The 25,047-nt window shown below is 36.7% G+C and overlaps 1 protein-coding gene across 1 annotated transcript in view; it reads left to right on the top strand.

The window, feature by feature from the left end:
* ttc27 (tetratricopeptide repeat domain 27) overlaps positions 1-25,047 on the top strand; it is a 92,878-nt gene that overhangs the window by 16,899 nt on the left and 50,932 nt on the right. The window contains exons 4-9 of the mRNA XM_026285574.1: positions 2,872-3,012; positions 5,067-5,169; positions 14,095-14,259; positions 14,442-14,581; positions 15,937-16,049; positions 18,076-18,142. Coding sequence (XP_026141359.1) covers positions 2,872-3,012; positions 5,067-5,169; positions 14,095-14,259; positions 14,442-14,581; positions 15,937-16,049; positions 18,076-18,142 — 729 coding nt within the window. The remainder of the gene's footprint in view (positions 1-2,871; positions 3,013-5,066; positions 5,170-14,094; positions 14,260-14,441; positions 14,582-15,936; positions 16,050-18,075; positions 18,143-25,047) is intronic.

Raw genomic sequence — 25,047 nt, 5'->3', positions numbered from 1 at the left:
TCACAATTTTACCATCAAGTTAGGCACATCACTCATAACTCCTTCAAAAATAGCCAGAAGCCTTGGAGTTATGATTGATGATCAGCTGATTTTCTCAGACCACATTGCTAAAACTCTTCGATCCTGCAGATTTGCTTTATTCAACATCAAGAAGATCAGACCCTTTCTTTCGAAACATGCTGCACAATTCCTTGTTCAAGCTCTTGTTCTGTCCAGGCTGGACTATTGCAATGCTCTCTTGGCAGTTCTATCAAACCTTTACAATTAATCCAGAATCCAGCAGCAAGATTAATTTTGAATGAGCCAAAAAAGAATACACGTCACACCTCTGTTTATCTATTTGCACTGGCTAACAATAGCTGCTCACATAAAATTCAAGGCATTGATGTGTACCTACAAAACTACCACTGGCTCTGCACCCATTTACCTAAATTTATTACTTCAGACTTATGTGCCCTCTAGAAGCTTGTGTTCTGCAAGTGAACGTCGCTTGATTGTGCCATCCCAAAGAAGCACAGTCACTTTTACGGACTTTTAAATTAAATGTTCCCTCCTGGTGGAATAACTTCCCCAACTCAATTCGAGCAGCTGAGTCCTTAGCTGTCTTCAAGAATCGGCTTAAAACCCATCTCTTCCATCTTTGACTCTCTAACTTTAGCACACTCTATTCTTTAAAAAAATATTTCTAACTAGCTTTCTAATCTTTTTGTATTCTATTTTATTTTCATTTATTTAAAAGCCCTTTCTACGTGTACTGTTAAGCTAACTGAGACTTGTTATAGCACTTGTATATCATTGCTCTTTTTGTTGTTTTTGATTGCTTCCACTGTCCTCATTTGTAAATTGCATTTGATAAAAGCGTCTGCTAAATGAATAAATGTAATGTGCATGTTTTTATTATTATTATTTTTTTTGGTCTTATAAAGTATTCTAATTTGTTGAGATGGTAAATTGGTGGGTTCTTGTTAATTGTGAGCCAAAATCATCACAATTAAAAGAACCCAAGACTTAAATTCAATGCACACAGACTGAAGTAGTTCATTTAATACACAAGTTTCACAATTTGAGTTGAATTCCTGAAGTGACTTTTCCACAAGATTCAACATTTTATTTTACGTGGATATTGGAACACGAGTGTAGTAGGCTACATAATAAATAATTAGGCTTTCAAATACATTGCGAATACGGAAACATTTGATTTTGTGTCTGAGAGACCCAATGTTGGTTTCAGTTTCATTTTAGCCTAAATTAATTAGTTTTGGCTTGTTTATAAATTTCTTCCTAAATGCCTATTTTTAAGTCTTGTTCTTTTCTAAATACTGTTAAATGAAAGGATTTGTTGTGCATTTCGCGTTGGCATTAGGCTTCGAATGAAATAATAAAATATGTCGTCTTATACGTTTGCATTTCAGCCAAAAGTACAAAGCAGTGCTCTGATTTACAGCGTTAATATTGCATAAGTAACATGAAGAAATTTTGCCCTCATCCAAAACTATTTGCTCTGAAATAAATAATCGATTGAGAACAAATACTGCCCATTTAGATTTACCCAAAACAAATCATCTCCTATTTAACCACAATAGAGACATCAGAGCAAGCAGCAAATTCCAGAAAATCTGGCCGGGGTGAGGGTACTTTCGGTGAGTTTGAACTCTGAACAGCCGCTGGCATCCTGGAGCTCATATCTCCAAAAACATCCATGCAAATTTTCATATAGAATATAGTTTCATATAGTTAATGATCTTTATTAACATTCTACAATGTTAATGTGGTCTAAACAAGTACATCCTTATCTAAAAATCTACTTTATAACGAAAAAACAGTATTATTTATACAATTATAGTGTATCTGGGCATCTGCGGAGCAAGCGGAGTGATGCAAATGGTGAAACACTTGTTGGAGTTCTTTCATCACTAGAATATCGAACCTCCTATCAGCCAATTAGATTTGAGGACCAATAGATCTACATATGAGACTACATATAACTACATATATTCCTTAATTCCGATATTTTCTAGATTTAATTATTTTTAAATTATCTAATTAACTTTAAGAATCATCAAGTGTGTGTATTCTTTAGGTTAAGTAGTATTTTGTTAATATCAGCACATTTAATGAGTGAAAAAAAAAACGCTAAAAGATAATGTGATATGTGTGGGGGAAGTATGTATGTGTGTGTGATGGATGGAACGGAAGGAGATGGCGACTCTGGGCAGGTCAGTGCTCTGGATAATGAGTGTGTCGAGGGCTGCAGGGTTGCTAATGAAACCTCTTAGGGCTCCTAATTATGCAGAGGTGAAGAGATTCTTCTCCCTAATGCCCCACGAAGGCCTAGTAGATCCCTGGAGAGGCACTGCGTGTGTGTGTGTGTGTGTGACACTTTCTGCTGCCTCACACCTTTCTGAAGCTGCTGATTTATCAGCCTTGTCCCAGAGAGCACAGGCCCTCTAAATTAGACTGAGAGCAGCACACATGGAGAGAAGATGGATGGACTGAAGGCACTTACCATCAGTAGGGTCTGAATATAAGCCTCATAAAATGAATTCAATAAATAAGGGCCCAAAAATAGGGCCTGCAACTCTTTAAATGAAGTTATTTTGACTTGTTTATTCTGTTGAATTAGTTTAATGTGTGTTAAGGAATTTTATGTGTTTGTGACCCTATTACTAAAATGTGTGGAATGAAGTTTGTGGTTTAATTAGTACTTTATTTACAGTTTAACTCAATACCTTGGTTGTTGCAGTTTTCATTATTATTGTAAAACTATGATAAATTAATGTAAGATGTCTCTAATATTTTGAGAAGATTTAATTTTCTCTAATCTGGTTTCATTTCTCTCTCTCACTCTCACTATCTCTCACACACACACAGCCTGCAGCTCTGAACACGGCTTTGTTGTCCAGTCTTCAGCTGGATGGAGAGTCTGTCTACAGTCTAGTGTCCAACCCCCTCCTGCTGCTGCTGACCAAAGTCATATTTGTCAACTGCGGCGCCAAACTGGAGACCCTTCAGGTGAGATACACAATCACTTGCACTGACTCACAAGACGACACACCAATGCACTGCAATAGCAAGACCGTATCACTTGATGTACCTAGTAGATAATGTATATATTGATTGGAATTAATATTAAAACAAGATAAGGGTAACTGAATATCAGTGTGAAACTGGTGTGAGGAGCAAGGAGTGTTCTGCAGTTTTCTTGAACAGTTACTCAATAAGGCACGGTGTGTGTTGGTAATAAGGAACTGTCACTTTTCAATTTCTCTCTCATATGTTTGAGGTCGTTGCTTCATGCTCCTGTGTGCATTACTGAGAGAGACAATGAAGAATTATGAGGCTGTCAGAAATAAGTTAAATTATGACCAAGGTTTCTTTTTGGCTCTGTGTGTGTGTGTCAAGGCCTAACCCATAACACAGCAGTGGATCATTAGACCGTTTGTGTTACTCAGTCCCACATTTGTTACATGGTCCTCGTGCTGCTTAATTTATTTGTGGAAATGTTGATGTTGTTATGATTCTTTTACAAATTAAGTTCAAAAGCACAGCGTTTATTTGAATTATAATTTTTTTAAAACGGTATTAATGTCTTTACGGTCACCTTTTATTAAATGAATGCATCCTTGCTGAATTTAATAGAAAAAGTTCTTACTGACCTCAAACTTTTGAAGAGCACCTTAGATAAGTAAATGTATTGTACTAAAGCCATCAAGCTCCATGCATGACAAAAAAAAAGTCATAAAACAGCAAGAATCATCCATACAATTTACATAATTAACATTCTTCACTGGCCCTACAGTTGTTTTGTGTGAAGAACCGACTGCTCTTTAAAATGTTTTTCTCAGATGTCACCTACCATGTGGCAATTAATGATTCAGTTCTGTTCTAAAACCACTGATGGCTCATTACAGCAAGAAAAGTAACATCCCAGATACCATTTTATCGCCGTGCACAGTATAGCCATTAATTGTGTTAATTGTAAAGTCACAGGAGTTCTGCAGCCCACTTCCACAGGAGCAGCCTGTCGATAACGTCAGCCATTGATTTATTATACATTAAATGTGCTTCCCACTTTCGCAGAAACCTTAAAAATCATCATTAGCAGAACTGAAGGTGTAGTTCTTACGGTTTCATGTCGTCAGTCAGAATAGGAATATTTCTGTAGATGTGGCTGTCATGCATTTAAAACCATGAGTCTCACTATTTTCTCTCTCGATGCAGTATAGTACAGCCTTAGTCTCTTGCAGTTATTTGGATTTGTTAAATTGTAAATATTAAACTGTTTATTTTCCCAGCAGGGCTTGCACTCTCTTACAGTATTATAACTGTGATGAAGCCACGGTGCAGCATGTGTCTTTTTTTTCTTTTTGTGAATATTTATGTGGTAAGACAGGCGTTACTAATGCATTTATATATTTATTATTTCTCCTCCTTGTACGACTACAAGCACAGGGATGGAAATCTTTCTGCCGCGATTAGTTGAGGGAGAGGCGCAGCATGTCACAAACCCCCCACTGCTTCATGTTCCAGAACGTTATTTCATTAGAGCAAGAACAAACAAACACAAACTCTGACTCTGCGCATTTACAGGGCAGATACACCAGCATACAGATCGACTGTTTGCGTTGTGTGGAAACAAGTTAGTAAATGCTTCTCTCTGAACATTACAGCTTTGGGAGTTTGTTTGCATGCACAGAATGAAGCCAGGTTTCTCCTGTTTCGTTTCTTTTTAGAAACATAAGTTACAATTTGGATCATTTCATCCTTCACTGAACTTTTCTTTAATTAAAGGATCCTGGAAAAAAAAAAAACATATTATGGTTTCCACATATTAAAACCTTTGCTTGAGCATCAAATCAGGATGATCATGTGACACTGAAGACTGAAGTAATGATGCTGAACATTCAGCTTTGCCATCATAGGAAAAGATTTACATTTTAAAATGTTATTTTAAATTAAAGAGAGACGCCTTTCAAAAAACATGAATATAACCAACTGCAAACTTCTGAACTGCAGTGTAAATGGAACTTGTGTTCTTGTCTCTGTGTTTGCGTGTTTGTAAATAGCTGCTGCCCTGGTGGACCCTGCGATATGTCAGTCTACATCAGCAGATACTAGAGGAGAGATCCCCACAGCTCTTCAGCCTCGTGCTCAGCTGCATCGAGAAAGGCAAGAAAACACGCACGCACCTGTTACAGAGTTCTTGTTAGCTGAGATTGCATTGCTTTACCAAATATAGTGCAGCAAGAGAGTCCTGGAGGTAAAACGAATTAATTCCCTTTTCTTCCAAAAGAAGTAGATTTTTAGAGATAATATTTTTATCCAAGATAGTTTTTCCAAGATGTACCAGTCAACAACAAAGATTGTGCTTCTGTAGAAGCCAAAAGACAGTGATTTAAATATCCCAAAATAATATACCCTACTAATAATCTCGATGATCCACCAATCAGTGAATTTGTGGTTGCCATGAAACAAAAAAGTTTTTTTTTTTTCTCTCTCTACTTTAAATTTTAAATGCATTTTTGGCATCAAACCAAATGTTGTGATTAATCTCAGGTCAGTTTTTTTTTTTTATGCATGTGAAGAAAATGAATGATAAAAATACTTCCTGGTGCTGAAAAAGTGAATGCTTACTGTTGTGCTATATGCCAACAAGTTTTAATGAAATAATATTTTATTGACAAAAATGTTCTTCACTGTTGAAGCTGAAGAAATGATCAAAAAGCATGTATAGGAATAAAAATGTTATTTTCAGTACAATCTTTAAATACAAAGGTGTAATAGCTCAGCATGGCAAAGCAGTCGGCATCAACAATATTTTTGTTGTTTTCATTAGTGGCAGTAAATTATTATTCTTTTTTTTTTATTCAAACAATCTTTTTGGGCCTAGTATCTGTTGTAATATATTTTATTAATACTTCAGACTGGGGTGTGGGCTTTTTTTTTTTTTTTTTTTTTAAAAAGTCCTTAGAGGGAAATAGGAAATAAGAAGTGTTTAACAGGATTTCAGATCCCTGCACTGCTTCAGATTTCTTCACAGCTCAGATCCTGACGTCACTTCAGCTGCTGAAGGCACATGTCAGCGACGTGAGATGCTCTTTAGTGGAGAGATGACACAGCTGTCAGCTCTTATTAAGCGGGTCATTTTAAAGGAAGCTGATGTCAACTCGTGGGTGATGTGGAGATTCAAGCTCTCTGTGTGTGTGTTTATTTCTCTGCGGTGACAGTAACAGTGTTAGTATGAGCTGATGGTGTCAGCACTTCATGTTTGTTTGTGTGAGAAATAGAGACGCAGTGACACCAAAGGTGGGGTAACTTTGAGGTTTCACAATGCTTGTGATCGGTGTGTTGTTGTTGGTTGTGTTGGATTAGATTTTGCTTTCTGTAGACCATACCTACTCTCAGTGATCGTAAATTGTGTACCTTGTGAAAAAGTGAATGTACGCTAAAGGAGCCTCCCAAGGGTGCCCACGATAACCACTTAAAAATGGCAATGAGGATTAACAACATAAGAGTTCTATAGATTGACCTTATGATCCTAAACATATCAAAAAATAAATATGGAAGAAACCTTTTTCGGGGGCCAGTTTTGGGATATTTCAGTATTCCATTGAAAGTTTCATTAAGTGTGTGTTTCTCTTTAGGCTAATTCATTACTTCTGTTCATTTGTTGTTCGTTTCAGAAGGATTTGGATTTTTAGGAACAGGATTTCACACTCATCAGGATTATGTCAGCTCTGACTTAACATAACATGACACCCTTGTGTCAGACGGCCCTCCTTCAACTCTCACACACAGTCAGATCTAATAAAAGTCTTTATGAATTTACACAGGAGGTCAAAATGTTTGGATCAGTAATACATTTTTGGTTTGCTTGGCTGTTCCTGTTGTAAATAAACCTTGTTCTTTTGAATAAAAAAAAACAAACATATTAACCACTAAACATTTTGTAAACATTGATATAAATAAGTAATGTTTCTTGAGCACCAAATCAGCATTTTAGAATGATTTTTGAAGGATCACGTGACACTGAATTGCCTCTACATGCCTCTATCTCAAAGAGTTGATTGGTTGCTCAGATAATAAAAAGCCTGGGCAGAGAACAAAGTTTTATGTTGCCGATAAGCTGCTTAGTTTATATTTATTCATCCAAGATTGAAAATGCTATGAATTGCAAATGTATTAAACCATTCACCATCCTGATGAAATTAAAAGGTCTTTGCATCAAACATGAGGCAGCACTTTCCTTTTAATACTTAGTGTGATGTCCTTGAAATGGTGTCTGAAGGAAAAAACGGAGTTTTGCATTGCTTTAGTGGCAGGATATAGTTTTGGATGTTAATGTGGATTCACCAGGGAATCACAGACCAAATGATGAGCTCTGCAGCAAAGCAGCATCTTAATTGGGTTCCTGTGCCTTCAGAATGAGTTTCCTGTGCTGCCTTTTAATCAGACACGCATCAGCTACACCCCAATATAGATAATCAGCAGAGATGTTAAGATGCGATATTTACAAGAGGATACAGGCCATAATTCTGTCTCGTATTGGCGAGTGCATCTGCTGTTTAGAAGACCCCAACATCATGCCTGTCTCTCATGGCATGCAAGGCTGAGTTTGCAGAATGATGTTATATTTGTGAAGCTTTCAAAGCTGGAATAACACCTCGCTGAGGTGTGTTGTCAGTTCCAGTATTGACTGCCAAAAGCATTCACTGTCCTTCACAGAGAGCTGTGGGGAATTTAGGGGATGGCCAGGGATTCACATCTGCCGACACTCTGACTGCTGGACCTCAGAGACATTTTATACCATCTTAAGTGAAAATAACATGCCGTGGAATATCTGGACGTGGACTTTCTAACATACACAAGGTAGTGCAGGACTAATGCCTTTTAAGGTTTCCATATCTTCGTTCATTCTTTATTTTCAAGTATAGCTTAGGTCTGTGGCTTTCAAGTTATGAGAACCCATATTTTTGAGGGAAATTGAAATCTTACGTCTGCCAAATCAAACCTGGCATTTAGACAATACATTCTGGAGCCTATGAAGTTTCTGTTCAGCTTCCTCCTATATTTGACTTGGAATGTGATGAGCTTATTGCATACGAAGATGTTCTTGCACATGTTTAGATTCGCTATATTTTGGTGGCTCAATGCAGGATTTTATCTTTTAAACTGTTCCTGACATATGTTGTATAACTTTAGCAAACAAGTTGTATGGACAATTTGAGTGTACCTTTTTTAGACAAACTAGTATTTAAACCTCTTATTCAGCTTTGTTGTGTTCAGCAGGAAGACCAAATTAACATGAGGGTGAGTAGACTGCCAAAAGTGTAATTTTGGGGTGAATTATTCCTTCATTATCAGAGCAATGTATTGGTTTATAATTTTAAAGCCATTTTCTCTGTTATGGATTTTTGCAATTTTAATTAAAGTTTAATTTGCCTTTCATTTTAAACAAAGCAGCAAGAAGTACACATCCAGTCTTTTTAAATAGCTTTTTTCATTATTTAGCAGAAGCATTGACAAAGTTGGAAGTAAATGGCAAAAAGCTCATTTTACTTTGGGAAAACTTTTTGCAGCAGTTTGATCCATTATTCAGAATGTTCAGGTTCAAAAGTATTGATTAGCATTCATAAAAAAGGGGTCTTATTTTCTAGTCTTCAAGAGGGCTTGAAAAAATACGGAAAAAGCGTCTCTGAAAGAGCATCTCTCTAAACCTGAATGCCTGCAGAGTTGTAAAATTAGCATTGACTAACTGCTAGTTGTTCATGGATTACCAACACTGTGAAGCAGAGTGTATCGACCGGCAGTAACAAACAATATCTAATATTCACTTCACAAATAACAGCAGTCTCGCAAACGAAATGAATTCCTCTCCAACTGCTCGAACGTGACCGTTAACGTGTGCCTTGCTTGGCTTTGTGCAAGTCTTGTAGAGATTTGGTCACTTTATATGATGAACAGATTTAATCTAGGCTTTTATTTACATCTAAACAATGGTGCACACACAAACATGGAGCACATCATTTGAAATAAACACGGAATGTCAAACGTTAAGCATGAGAGGCAGTGAGGTTTGTTGACACAAGCTTCTGTGTTTACCATATGTGAAGAATTCGATTTGCATTATGCCTAAATTAAATATTTTCGTTCTATAAAGTGATTGTATTTCTTCACAAGACTTGGATTAAAAGGGGATTCATTTATTCATTATTCAACTTCATGATCTTGGCCAGCTGGACTTAGCTGCTTGGGTTTCATTAAAAAAATGCCTGATGTTTTGTGTTTTGAAGATTAACCAATGTTTTATTTGTCTTGTAAATAATGAAAGAATGTTTTTCCCTTAAATTTCTGACCAGGTCTGCTTTGTTAACTTCGAATTCATATTTGTGCTATGTTGAAAAAAAAAAACTGTACTAGACAAAAGGTTTTATAGTAGTTCTGTAACTGTTTTTGTGATTTGGATACCCACCTTTACATGCCAGTTTACCTTTCATGCATACACACACACACAATCTTCTGGCCTTCAGGCATCAATTTGCTGCAGGAATGGCTACATCTAAACAATCAACACACCTGCCTCTGAAATCCTCTGGACTGTTAAATTCATTACACAAACAGCTATACAGGTTTGCTTTGTCCTTGATCTGACTGGCTGAGCTGTGTGGAAGGGAATGTCTGAAATGGCTGCATTGCGATTGCTTTCCAAGACTGACCAGCACTGCTGGCTTGTATACTGGGCCAGTGGCACCGGAGCTCTGGGAAATTTGTGTGCTTGAATGCATGTGGATGTTGCCACGTGTGAAATAAACAAAGTGATATATGTTCATAACCCCCTTTTTCAGCATTATTGCAGCTTTGTAGTTGTACTATTCGAGGTATGTTGTTCTCTCTTTCACAATGCTTTCCTCTTATACAACATTATATCTTGCAATTGCTAGTTTATTCGTCATATTTGCTATCTAATCGTATTAGTACGTCTCCCACTGAGGGCCTCACAGAAACATAATCCATCTTTGCTGACCAGATGTCATTATGGAGCTCCTAATGGCAGGAATTGAGACTCCCACAAACAGAATCTGTTACTGAAAGATCTGTTGCGGCTGAAAGCCCACATACATTTGAACTGAAACATGGTTTTATATTCCAGCTAGAAAGTCTTATGATCTTAGTTGCAGACACGAGTGAATCAATGCAACATCACATGCTGATATCTGAAGACCTTTTTAATGCAAGCTCTCAAAGCTGGTACATCGTCTGAATTTTCTTCCAAAATGATTCCGAGTGCATCTGTGAATAAGAAAAGCTGATGTTCTACACAGTTTAATCTTAATAAAAGTACACTGTGTGATATGTTTACCCTAGCAGTCATTATTCGTGCACCCACAGAACATGGATTACTTTTGGATTTCAAAAACGCTCAGAAACACAAAGGATTTCTCCGAATCGCTTCAAGAGCTGTGCTCGGGCATAACCACCAAGATGAGATTTCAGTTTATGTTTGGAGCAAATATGTCCGAGCAGTTTTTTTTTCTTATTTATCTCTGACTTTGAAGTCAATGGAGCATTTTATGAGTTGGTAAATTATAAAGGTGAATTATTTTTTAATCAGCATTACATTCAGTGCGTTACATGGGTGAGTGGATACTGGTCCAGGTCTTTCATCATTGTGGTTAGTAAATGTCAAGCCCATACTGGGATTTCACTGGTCCACTGAAGAAGGTAACACAGCTTTCATGAGGGCATCTGTAGCAAACTGATTTGGTGGGGTTTTTAATATTTAGAGTAGCAAAGGTTTAGGTGTATTTGGTAGGGGTGTCAATCAATTAAAAATTGAGCTGTATGATGCAAATTAATTTAGCCATGGCTACTTTGTCATAGAGTCTACGTATGTTAAATTACTTAAAATGTGTCATTGTTACATATTACTTGTACTTACTGTTATAATAACAATTTATTATGCATGATTACAAGTAGTGTTGTCAAAAGACCCGGTACTTCGGTACCAAGTAGGTACTAAAACTTTTTAAATGTGACTGTACCAGGTTTCTTTAAGTACAGGTAGTACCGAGGTCCCGTTCAAACCCGGTTCTGCGCTGTTTTAATTTTAATAGCAAATCCCCTTTATTTACCAAAAATAAAATGTTTAAATTTCATAAATTAAGACAAATTAAATTTGGGTGAAACTAGTTTACTGTTTTTCATAATTATATAACTTGTAGAAAAACTTAAAACACAATTGTAAATAAATATAAAGAATGGCATTGGTTTTATTTTTTTGTGCTAAAAAGTTTTTTTTTTTATTAATTAGCATATTTTTGTGTTTTGCTTTGGTACCAAAACTGGTTCCGAGAACCGTGGATTTTCACTGGTATCGGTACCGAATACTGAAATTTTGGTACCGTGACAACACTAATTACAGGCAAGTAAACCGAACCCTAACCATATAGTAAACATACATGTAGTTCATAAATATTACTCAATACTTAAATGTATAATTATAGTGTAACCAGAACACCTTAAAATAAAGTGTAACCTAACTTAATTATAGAAAAAAAGTCCATGTTATTCAGAGCTTCAATCTGAGAACAAGATAATATTAATAGAATTATTATAATTATCTAATTATAATAATAATCTTTTTTTAAGTAATATTAATAATAAATGTTCTTGTTGCTGTTATTAACACTAACTCTACTAGTACTGCTACTAATATTAAATATGTGCTCAGTTGTATTCATTAAACATTGTTGAAGAATTTTTGTATTAAGAATTAAGCCCCTACTAGAAATAAAATACGATCACTTATCATGTCTGTACCCAATTAGTCATTGCTTCCCCTTTCTAGAATAAATACCTCAAATAGGGTTGTATTCTTTTTTTCTCCCTCTTAGCCTCCAGGCCGATATATTTATGCTTTAATAACATTGGATGACATTTGAAGATTTGAATACATTGAAGGTTGGCTGCATGTATGATGAATTCAAAATTAGAATTTCATCTATTTTAGTCAGCGTACACTTGAGGCTCTTTTGTGATATTTTTACGACTGCTTTTCTCACAGATTTCTTTTGTTGCCATGAGGTAATCACTATTTGTGTCCCATCTCTTTGTGAAGGGAAAGAAATGAGCGCTTCTCTTTTGTTCTGCACACACAGATACATGTGCGTGACTGGCCCATCAATGATCTGGAGCTGTTAGTGTATGCGAGGAAAGGTGCTGCTTTCCCTTGCTAAGTGAGCTTTAATCTGCAATGAGGGGACTTTAAAACACTCAGATCCTCACGCAGATCACGCTGAAGGTCACAGTGAGCGCACCTGCTCTGCTTTATGAGGGCCTTTAGCATTCACAGTTTCATACAAATACAGTGCCTTGCGAAAATATTCATACTCCTTCATTTTTTTTCACGTTTTATGTTACTGGCTTTTGCTAAGCTGCTTTAAATTACTTTTTTTCCCCTCATCAATCTACACTCCATACACCAATGACAAAGCAAAAATAGAATTGTTACAAATGTTAAATGTATTAAAATAAAAAAAAAACTGAAGTAAATTACATAAGTATTCATAAATATATATTTCTACAATATGAATGCTCCTGAGCTTAATTTGTATCTGTCCCAGATAAGGATATGAATACTTATGCAATGGATACTTATGCTATGGAATAATTTAAGTGTTTTAATTAAAAACCTGTTTTCTGCTTTGAGATTAATGTGGAAGCAGTTCAACATGAGGCAGCAACATAACAAAAGGGTGGGGGGAATGAAGGGGTGTGAATACTTTCACAAGGGACTGTAATACTGATGAAAGTGGATGTAGAGCTGTGGACTGAGAGAAAACTATTGAAATTATCCTTTATTTATTCAGTTGAGTTTCCTTCCTTCCCCTTTCAGTTTTTCTCACTGCCTCCTGTCTCTTTTTGTCCGTCCTTCCTGCCTTTTCTTCATCTTTCTTTCGCCTTTGTCAATTTTCCTTCCTATTTTTATTCCTTCCTTCCATTTTTGTTCTTTCTTCTTTCCATCCTTATTCTTTCTACTCTTCGCCTCCTTTCATTAATTTTTCTCCTTTTCTCTTCCTTCCTCTATCCCTTCTTCCTCCTTTCATTTTTTCCTTCCTTCCTTACTTCATTCCTTGCTTCCTTTTTATTCCTTTCTTTGGTTTTCTTTCTTCATCCTTTCTCTTCATTTGTCCATTCTCTTTTCCCATTCTTATTATTTCTACTCTTCTCCTCATTCCCTTCTTACTTTCTCTGTCTTCAGTACTACCTTTCTTCCTCTTTCATTCTTTCTTCCATTTTTCATCCTTCCTTCATTCCTTCCTTACTTTGCTTTTCTTTCTTTCTTCCTTCCTCTTTTTCAATTGTTTAATGTTTCTTCCTAGATTTCTACTCTTCTCCTCTTTCCTTTTTTCTGACTTTCTCCTTTTTTTCCTCTATCCTAAGTTTCTCTTTCATTTGTTCTTCCTCCTTTTATTCTTTCTTTCTTTTTTTCTTCCACTTTTTTATTTCATCCTTCCTCCTTTGTCCTTACTCTTCTTCATTAGCTCATTCTCTCTTCTTTGAATCCTTTTTCTTTCTACTCTTCTCATCCTTCCCTTCTTACTTTCTATTTCCTGTTTCTTTTTCTGCCTCTTCTTCCTTTCTTCCTCAATTTTCTCTACCTTCCATTTTTTTCTTTCATCCTTTCTCCTTGTTCTTCTTTTCTACTAATTTATTCCTTCCTATTTTCTCCATTTCTTCCTAATTCTTCTTCCTCCGTTTATCTTTTGTCCTTCCTTCCTTCCTCCTTTCCTTTTTCTTGTTTTCATCATTCATTCTCTATTACTTCCCCTGAAGCACTGTTTGGGCTCCCTGTGGGTATCCAGCCATATCTTAACCATATAGGCAATAGGTTTGTTCCCTTTCATTGCAACCTCATACTGTATCTATGATAATCATAATGATTTTACATCTATAAATATTCAATGCATTATACATCCATTTGACATTGTCCTCTGGAGATATATTTCAATGTAATAAATGCTGAATATATAGAAGAATGTGTAAAATCTAGATGGTGCCTCTCATGAACTGGTCCTTCCTCTCTTTCTGTAGTGAATAAATGTGAGGAGCTCTTCACCGACACCACACACAGGAACCTGGCCATTCAGTTCCACCTGGAGTGCAGTTATACCTGCCTGACCTACTACGAGTATCGCAGGGCCAAAGAACACCTGCAAACGGCCCGCAATCTGTCAGGACTCGATGTTAACATGATAGGTAAGAAATCGAATGTAATGTCAAGAAAAATGATTGTTCTGTGCAGATGACTGAAGGAGGGATAAACGGCAGTGTGTGACCGAAGTAACTGGAAGATGAAATGAATGAAAGAGAGAAAAATGGATGACCCAGCATTATTGATGGAATGCATGAATGGTTAAGTAATTGTTGTTCTCTCTCAGGTGCTTTAGGAAAGAGAACTCGTTTTCAAGAGAACTTTCTGGCTCAGCTCATCTTAGATGTTAAACGGAAGGACAGTTCACCTGTTCCCAATTCTGAGAGTCCCTCCCTCACACCAACACCTAAAGAACTCTTACCAAAGGTACGTAAAGTGTCTAAAATTATCTTCATTTCATTACAATGGCAGGTGAATTAAGATAAATTATAGACTTTCTATTCTATTTGTACGGTTAGTGTTTTTTTCAGTTTTGTTTAATTGTATTTGTTCTGTTGCAATAAATGTATTTAGCTTTTGTCACTAGAGCGTCATGTGCAAAAGGAGTATGTTTAATACGAGTATTATTTTCTTTATTGTACTTTTCAAATGTCATTTGAATCACTTGCATCACTTAACTGAAAGAGCCTTAATAAAAAATAAAAAAAAAATTACAGTTCTTACTCTCATTTGACACTTGAGTAATAATTTTGGCCTCTGGGTACATGAATACCCATCACAGTCCCTGTTGGGGCAAGAACTGTGCAGTACTTATCCCATCCATCAGGGGGCGACATTCATTCTTGTGTTTACAGCAGAAGTGACATTGAGCTGCAGTGAAGGTCGTGAAAAATAAATTTTATACAGATTTCCATCGGTCTCATTCTTTCCTGTCTTCCTCACTCTCTCTCTCCTCTCACCCCGAGGCAGTGCTTTACTTTTATTGCACATTTTTGGACGGCGGTTGAGTTTTATCTGGTGTTTGGCTGATCTGTGCAGTGGCATTGCTCTGTCTGGTCTTATCTGCTTTGGCTGCAAATATGACAAATTGGGGACAGACAAAGATTTCACAGAAAATTCCCGAACCTTATCTGTTTCCCTTTAGCTGGCCCCGGTTTCTGTGTTATGGCCCTAAAAAGTGCATTAAATAATTTTTCCAGGATGACTTGAGTTTTTGGATTAACCGTGATAAGATCAGTATTGCTTACAAACTCTGAGCTGATGGCACTCCAGTGGGTCTTAGTTGTCCATGTGAAGGCTTTCAGGTAGAGTGTCCGTGTGTGAGAGCCAGTTAGACTTCATTTCATGGGAATTGAATTTGAACATCAACAAATTAGATTTTAAATAGGCTACAGCAGAGGAACATGTTAATTTGCATATGCCCCGCCCTAGCTAATGAGTATCAATGCTGACTATGATTGATTTCTTGTTGCATGAGCTAGCATCATTTTCTCATTTGAGGTAATATCTGAGGAAATAACCCTTCTAAAGGCATTAAAGAGCTAAATGCTTGTTTTATGACACTTTAATAATGTAAAGTTTGACAGCAGGATGGGCTATAAGTTATAAATGCGGTTCTTAATGCAATAATAATGTCATGTAGCCATAACTGAAAAAATGGTGTTTGAATTGGTTACTCTGTCTCCTTTTTCTCTCGTCTAAACTGTAATCTGTGTTTGTCATACACATATTTTAAGGTCTTTTGGGGATCTGCTCTGGTTCTCATGCCTGTGTGTTTCTAGGATCATCAGTTGAGTGATGATACAGTCCTGAACCAGATTAACCTGGCAGAACCATCTGAACATGAACTTCCAGAGCTCAGCGCTGAGGAACAGACCCTTATACTGGCCACATGGTGAGTGTCTCCGTTGATATGGATATGTCCTGTTTCACAGGTCGGTGTAGTAACAGGATGGGCACCAGTACCTAGGTACTCTTAAGTGACAACCGTTGACCGTTCATGTTTTGTTGATTTCAAAACATTGCATACAGATCGAAAAAGCAGTAATGACTATACACAGATGCACAAAAGTGGCCTCTTTTCTAGTTTCTAGTTGTGATTGCTTGCCACTGCATTTTTGGCAGTATGTTACAGCCCAATTCACCAGACAGCGATTTGTATCAGTATTGTTCATGGTGACTTTCGCTCGGATGTGTTATCATCAGGGCTCAATACTAAGACATTTTTCTTTTCAAATGATGGTAGACCATATGTAACATGATGAAAAAACTAAGAGTTTTTCAATTAAAACTACGATTAAAAAAAATTAAAATACATTTATTTATAATATTTATTTGTAATATTTAATACATAAAAGTATAATGTAATGTTTAATATTTAGGTTTTGGTATTTGAGGTAAAATCTGCAAAACAGTAACTGTGTGCTTAACATCTTATTTATATCATATAAATAATATTGATATTTAAATCACCATTCCTCTTTTATTAAAACAATATTTTACATTTATTTTAATTTAATCCACACATGAATTTGTGAGTAGCAAGGATGTTGCTGTGAAGTTAAAAGTTTCACTTTTATAGAAGTTTTCAATCTTGCAGAGGAATTGCATATACTGCTACTGTCAACAGTTAAATGAAACACACATCCCTTTTTGCCACAAGTGTGTGTGTGTGTGTGTATGTCTCTTGGTTTGTGACACTTTATTAAATGACTGTTTTAAGAGTCTACCTTGTGCGTGTGAGATTAAACATACTTCTGAAAATCAGGTTGTCAAAGCCCGAGCCAAACCGTTTTACGAGTATGACTTCAACAGGTCCTCTGGCTGAAATGTGCTTCAAAATTCATAGACGCAAAAATCCAAGGAAAAAATAGTTTCCTCATCCTTCAGATTAGTTTTAGTAGCTGTAGTATTTTAGTTCCTGACTTTTAAAGCCGCAGCTCGTCATTAATCACGTTGGTGACGTGTAAATCATTGTTATTGCTGAGAGTCTTGTTTTATCTTAGCAACTTTGAAGTGCTGTGTCAGGCCTTCATCTTGCAGAATATGGTTTTTGTGCCCAAGTGCACACTGATAACGGTCTTCTCCATCCTGAAAAAAAAGTGGATGGTCACCCACCCCCATCTCAGCCCTGGGAGGAGGTGCGGGGTTCTCCTACACTGCTCTCTAATTAGCTTTGTTACCGGTCTGTGCGCCCTGTTTGTTGTGGAAAGGTCATCATCCTGCCCGACTGGCTGCTAGGAGACAAATTGCAGGCGTGGAATAATTAGCAGGGTGTAATTATGCAGGCCAGGATCCTTAATTGGGCTGCGTGATGGTTGAAGGTGAATTATGGGCCGTCATTGGTGCAGTCGAGCAAAACCGCACGTACGGTTTAACGGCATTCTGTTGGAATGCGAACAGCCCACCATACATTTATTATCCTCGGCTAATGTAAAGAAATCTGAATTTAAATGAGAAATTCAGACAGTTGCACCTTGAGGAAAGGAGCTGAAGTTACCTAGAATATTGAGTTATGGGTATAATAATAGGATTAAATAATTGAACTAACTGCTGAGTGAGGGTTGAGATGTGCAAGCACATTTTATCCTTTTGACTGTCTGTGACAACTTTGTTTTAATGCCTCTACTGCAATGGATCTGGTGAATTTCATGAGGTGTGGGAGTCATATTTCAACTTTTATGCATTACATTCATGTGTCATTATGCAAATAAATCATAATGGAAGGATTATTTCATAGTTTTTATTTATGAAATGTCTCAATTCTCAAATGTTTAAAAAGCTGAAAGAATTATGGACGAGGCACAAGATCTTGCATGCCATGGGATTTTTTTGAATGATCGTTTTTTGTGTGCTTGACTTGTGAACTAAAAGAAACGCACTTTATTTTTTTTGATTGATCGTGGTTTGTTGTTTTGCAGCATAGACTTTCAGAAGAATAATCCAGTTCATAAACTAAATGATGAGGAACTCCTGGCCTTCACGACGGTAAGACGCATGTTTTTCTGTCTTTCTCTCACTGCCACAGTGCAGTTGACACATCTCTTATCAGTACAGATGGGGTGCATGTAAACGGCTCTCTCTCATTTGGTGACAGTTGTGCACCTAGAATGTGTCTACACTAACAAACAAAAACCAATGAAATGGTCTGTCGCTTCTGTTGCTCTGCTAGGAACCTTTAAAATTAATGAGGTGTCAAGACCTTGTCATTTAAGATGCACTGATCAAATCTAGCACATAAGTTTGGTGAATTTAGTTTCAAAAGTTTACATCAACGCAAGTCACTTTTAAAAAGATTTTTAAATAATAAAACCATAAGTTACAAATAGATAAGAAACTCTGACATGTTTAACAGATATTTACCTTTATATATAAATTATAAATAAATTGACATTGATACTATCCGGTTTAAGATGAATTTATGTAGAATTTGAGAACAAGTAAATGCAAAGAAAATGCAAAGAAATTATCCATAATGTGCATAAAACTATATATAGTTGATGAAAACATGCATAAACGTTCATGAAAGGTGTGGTTTTTGTTCTCTTAAACACATGTGAAGTAAATTCTACTTTTATTTACAATACCAGTGTTCATTCTTTCATTCATTCATTCATTCATTCATTCATTCAATAAATTAAATGTGCAACTTGGGGGGAAACAGCTAATTGACTGCTTGTAGTCTTTAGCAATAATTTTGCATAAGTCTCTGGTTTGCTTCAAGTCCTGAAATTATTTTAATTTCCCAACATTCTCTGCACATTTGAAATAGTCCCCAGACTTTTGAAAAGTTTGAACAATCTGGAAAATTGAGGGGCCTGTACATAACAAAGCTGTGACAGACACTTATTTGTGTGGAGACAACGCATAATATTAAAAACCAAGAGCCGATATTTTATCTAAGCTGCAAATTTAAGTTAATGTATTGTAGAATATATGCAAAATCCCTTTTTTTCCAAAAAGAAAACATTAAAAATGCCAAACACATTCTGCAGGGATAGGTAAACATATGTGCTCAGTTGTACAAGTCTTATTGTATGCTGTTAAAGATTTGACTTCCAGACTTTGTAATGTCAGAAAGTATGAGATTTGGTATGTTGACACGTCTTTATATTTTTCCATGTAGCGGTTTATGACAGCTTGGGTGAGAATGATAGACAGATTGAAAACTGCCCATTTCCTTTAAGCTCATTCACTCAAAACTCGCATTACAGAAGAGTGAAAAACCATTGGAAACCTAAACATCTGGTCAGTTATGAGGAGATCAAAACCCACTTACTGAAACTGAGCTAATCAAAACACTTCTCCGCCAGCAGGCCATAGTGTCTTCCTCGATTATCTTTAAGCCACTTCCTGTTAATTTAATTAGTTCAATGTTTCGGCCACAGACAAACAATTTGGAAAGTTACCCTGAGGGTCACTGCTTGTAATCTGTAGCGAGCGTCTCCCCATTAAGGTGTTGAACAACAATTTGGTTGTTCTTATTAGCAAACACCCTAAACTGAAGCACTGCATATGTTCTGCTTAATCGATGTGTACCGGTATACTGCAGATGAAACCCTGCGGTGGAGACGTGCCTGTAAGAACAGTCATATGCTCAACGCGACATTGTCTACATCTGCTGTGAACATCATTTTTAACCAGCAGCAAATTAGCATACAAAGAGTTTCTAAATCAGCAACCTGTGCCCACCAACAGCCTCAATTATTTATAGTCTGTTATTGCTGAGGACAGTTGTGTGTGTGATTTATATCCGTTTACAAATGTCTCTGACAGTAAAATCAACCACGTCAAAATCACAGTTGTGCCTCTCACTCTATTGTGGAGGTGCCATGTTAAACCGCTTGTATTCTAAACACATTCCATCTTATTTATGTAGCTAAAAAAAAGGGGTGTCAATATGTGAAAATGTACATTTTTCAAGTAAAATATTAACATGAATGAGAAACAACTGGTCACTAATGCATTTTTCCGTTTCTGTTTTGCATTTTCCTTAACTGGCCTGGAAAATGTTTCATATTCAACTATTTAAGTTGCATTTGTAATAGCATTTCCTGCATTTGAATGCTTTTATAAAAACTAGTTTTATGTAAATGCCGTATTTTTATGTATTTTAGGTTTTGTGCTTTTTTTACCATGTAAATATTGCTGTCAATATTAAAAAATTTAATAAAAGCGTTTATATAAATACTAAAGAAACAAGAAAATGGTTCATAATTATTATTAAATGTATTTAATGATAGGTTATCTGTAAACCATTGTATTCTACTTATTAAAAAAAAAAAAATCTTGGTGCCTTATGTGCTGTATTTACTCACAAACACACGCACACAAACACCTTGTATCGTGTGATGTCAGTCGGGTTGAATCTGAATTCTCCTGTTACTTCTTCTGCTTGTGTAACTGTGGCTGATGCTGTTTAACAGTTCTTTATCTCATTTTCAGGGGTGATGTTTCAGCTTGTCCTCCTCCTACTTTGTTTTCTTCTCTTCTAATTTATACTTGGGTTACTGCCCTACCCATCTTCTCAGACTCTGAATCTATTTGCATTCATTAGAAGTTGCCTTTCTCTGGCTCTCGGAGGACCTCGGCTGCTCCGCCTGGCCTCGCTGTTCAAAGCTTGATATCTTTATTTGTACGAGCAATGAAGTGAGTCCTCTGCTCTCGTACATTCGGCTGTGTGCACTGCTCTCTAAAACTCTCCCACGTCTTGGAATGAGGTCAATTCTTTTCAAGTGTTTCTGTGTTATGGCCAATTGCAATTTTCCCTGAAGTATTAAGTGACTTTCCCAGACAACTTTAACCTTGAGAGGACATGTTCCAATGCTTTGACAAATACCCGCACCTGTTTTCATGGCTGTAGCGCTAAGATGTTGGTGGTCTCTCCTTGAAATGAATCCCTCCTAATCAACACCTTTTAAGATCACAGATTGTTGCGGAACCCAATTAGGTGTGGTACTGTGAAATATGGGTTTAAATCGGTGGAAGGTTTGACTGTCTGACAGCTTTTGGCAAACAATTCAAAGCCAACTCCAATGTGTCAACACCCACCCCAGAGACGTCACCGCAAGTCATCAGATATGCCAATCTCAGGTTTGCTTAAGGTACGAGGCTCTGACGGACAGGGCGAAGCAGTGTGATGGATTGGAAATGAGCAGCTAAAAGGGAAAGAGAAGGAAAAATGTGTCTCCAGAGTCTGACCCAGAGGTTTGCATCATATTCAGCAAAAGCTGTTAGAGTCAGGTCCCTCTGGAAAAATAATCTACACTTCGAGCAAAGAGTTCAAACAGCACTTTCCTGTGCCTGATGGAGCTCTGCTTTCTGCATGAACTCTAGAGTCCATATTTTAAGCAGGTTGGAAACAAAATTAATGGGGTAGAATAGGCCTATGAGTCAGTTTGGGATGAGGACATCATCTGCCTCTGGACATAATTCAATAGAAATCACTGTAGTCACTGTAGTTGATGAATTTGTGCTCATAAACACTAGAAAGAGATGAAATGATGATTATTTGGGTGGTTTTTCAGTATGGTTGGGAAGATTGAATCATTTCAATGCTCTACATAATACTTGCCTCATCAGAAAGATTAGCATTTGTTAATGCAGTGTTAATTTTGACACAAAATTTTAATTTAGTTTTAGTCTTAGTCTTTTGACTATAATTCTTTTTAGTTTTAGTCAAGTTTTAGTCATCTGATTTGTTTTAATTTTAGTCTTATTTTAGTCGACTAAAATTGCTTGGTATTTTAGTCGACTAAAATTGCTTGGTATTTTAGTCGACTAAAATTGCTTGGTATTTTAGTCGACTAAAATAAGACTAAAATCAATAACAGATTTACTAGACAATTTTTTACAGCTGGTATAGGAAACAAACTTAACCAAAATATATAAAACACAAATTCAACTTTATTTCAACACAACTGTGTCTTTATTTCGATTCAAAAGCTTTTATGCAGCAACAAACACTGTCATGATAATGTAAACAATAACTAGCTGCCAATTGACCATCAATAAAAGAAAAATAACGTTAGGTCCAGGACCTTAAAGCTTACAGCTGAGCTGAACAATAAGTGCATACATTTAAAGTAAATATTTAATAAGTTGGCAGCTAGGTGGATAAAAAAAGTAACAAGATTTTATAAGGTATTCATTTGTCTAGCAATATTGTATGTTTTAAATACTACAATATTGCTAGATTTGTATGTATAATGATAGGATGTGAACATTCATATTTCACATGACTAATATAGAAATATTTGTGATATTGTCAACAAGTAGAACATTATAAAATATACTAAACATTAGTATTAATCAAATGAATTTATCATGATATTACGTATTAGTATTGTGCTCGCATCTAATTTGAAGAAGGGGCTATTTTACAGTACTTTTCAGTTCGTAATATTTAATGCTACAACATCTACGCACTGCACTATTCCAATTTTGCTTAGCTCAATAAACAAAAGAACATCGTTGTGAAATTACATTTGAGAAAATGTCCGGGTGGCTCGTCTGTAAATGTCTTTTCAAATTGGTTGTGTTCTTGCCACGAATGAGCGCTCCGCGTGCTTTACACTTTGTTTTGTTTTGTTCGTCGTCAAACGTGAAGTGAGCTGTTGACATTTTGTCGCTCTTTTAGACAGTAGGGACTTTAAGCAACAGCTGCGAACGGCTACAGCGACCGGAAGTTTGCCGTCACACCGCTGTAGCCAAGAACGTAAAAGTCACTAAGCAACGGTAAAACAGAACAGCGCAACGCAGCATTAATTCATTTATTGAGATCCAAAAAAATATATAATTTAAAAAAGCAAGAGAAGGATTGCTTTTGGCGTTAAATGACAATCTTTTGTCAGAAGAGGAGTTTTTAATATTGTATGATGTAAATAAGTCTAAAAACATAACATTTATTTACCTAACCTCTCACGTTGTAGCGACTCTGGCAAATCAGCTGTTCTCCCGTAGTAGACCGTTAAATTAGAACGTCACAAAGTAGCAGTTAAATTCGCGCAGGCGCAATACAACGCCAGAATGGCGTTGCCGTTCCACCAGAGGCTGTTGCTTAAAGTCCCTATCACCTCTTCGAATGCCGACTTCCCGGGAGCTCATAAAAACTGAAAACCTTCGCTTCACGTCTCAATAAGTCAGGCTCTGATTGGTTCTCTTCTCTCATGCAGTCTGTTCTGTTTTGCCGGTTCTTTTGCTCATTCCTCGTATCTCTCCCGTCTGCTGATTTGATTTTCGTCACAGTCTATTTTCGTCTCGTCCTTTATTCGTTGACGATAATGTCAATCAATTTAGTCAGTTTTAGTCTCCATCAGTGCCTTCTATTTTAGTTTTCGTTTCGTTTTCGTCAGCAAAAATATATTCGTGACGAAAATAATGACGAAAATATTTAGTCAACGAAATTAACACTGTGTTAATGGAAAAAAAAATCACCATAAATCCTTATATAAACACCTGTATACATGCAAATGTTTATCAAGTCAATTCACCTTTATCTATATAGCGCTTTTAACAATACAGATTGTGTCAAAGCAACTTTACAGTATTAAATAGGAAAGTAGTGTGTCGATAATTTAAAATGACAATAGTAAACACTTTTCTGTTAAAGGCAGTTCACTGTTGAATTCAGTGATGTCGTCATCTGGCTCAGTTCAGTTTAAATAGTATCTGTGCAAGTTGATGATATCGCTTTGGATGTTAAGTGTCCCCAACTAAGCAAGCCAGAAGCGACAGGGGCAAGGAACCAAAACTCCATCGGTGAAAGAATTGAGAAAATACCATGGGAGAAACCAGGCTCAGTTGGGGGCCCAGCTCTCCTCTGGCCAGACGAAACCAGCAGTTCAATTCCAGACTGCAGCAAGTCACAATTGTGCAGAGGACTCATCTGTTTACCGTGGTCTTGTCCAGGTGGCCCAGGGATCTGTGTCTGGGGTCTCACATCTAGTTGTCCTTGTCTCTGCTGACATTCAGGGCTGGAGGTCGTCTCTAGGTTGATAGATACTGAATAAATATATATATATTTTAGACTTTATATAAATCTTGATAAGCTATAACATTTGTAAATGTATGTGATTTCTAAAATATAAAAGGAAAGCCTAAGAGAGAATAATTTGTAATTTCTGTATCAGATGGTTTGAATTTGTTTTCCAAAGACAAAATAAATTAAAGCTGCAAGCAGCGATGAACGGGCCCTCGCACCCGGGCTCACCGACAGCGAGTGGCTTTAGTTAATAGGTGAACGGTGAGAAATATGCGTTTAAACTCATAAATATAAGTAGAATATATCAATGTTTATTCCATATATGTGCCAATCTTCCTGTTGCCAGCAGGTGGCGCTATCATTATAATGGAATATTGGCCTTCAGATGTGTTCAGGGCAGGACTTTTATCGAATATGTGAGGTTTGGGGAGGATTGGACATTTTATGCCTGAGTTACAACAACATCCTACTTCATGGCGAAACATCGAAATTTGTCAGGCCGCCATGGACACGCCCTTTAACGAAACCTCAAGATCTTCGCAATTTAAGATCGCAGAAGGCTTTAGATTACACTGACCAAGTTTGGTGTTGATCAGAATAAATATCTAGGAGGAGTTTGTTAAAGTACAACCCCTGAAAATGGCCAAAACAACACTAATTTTGCAGAGAAAATTCGAAATAACTGACTTCCTGTTGGGATTCGGATTTCGTACCAAGAGACTTTTTCGTAGATATTGGTGTGTTACATGTGTGTACCGATTTTTGTACATGTACGTGAAACATAGCTTGAGGCGTACTCCGTTTAAAGTGTATACGCACTCCGTTGAAAGTGTATAGGTGGCGCTATCGAGCCATTTTGCCACACTCGATGGAATATTGGCCTTCAGATCTGTTCAGGCCAGGACCCTTA

The sequence above is a fragment of the Carassius auratus genome, chromosome 17 (assembly GCF_003368295.1).
Source record: "Carassius auratus strain Wakin chromosome 17, ASM336829v1, whole genome shotgun sequence".
Classification (NCBI taxonomy): domain Eukaryota; kingdom Metazoa; phylum Chordata; class Actinopteri; order Cypriniformes; family Cyprinidae; genus Carassius; species Carassius auratus.
This window is presented reverse-complemented; position numbering and strand designations above follow the sequence as displayed.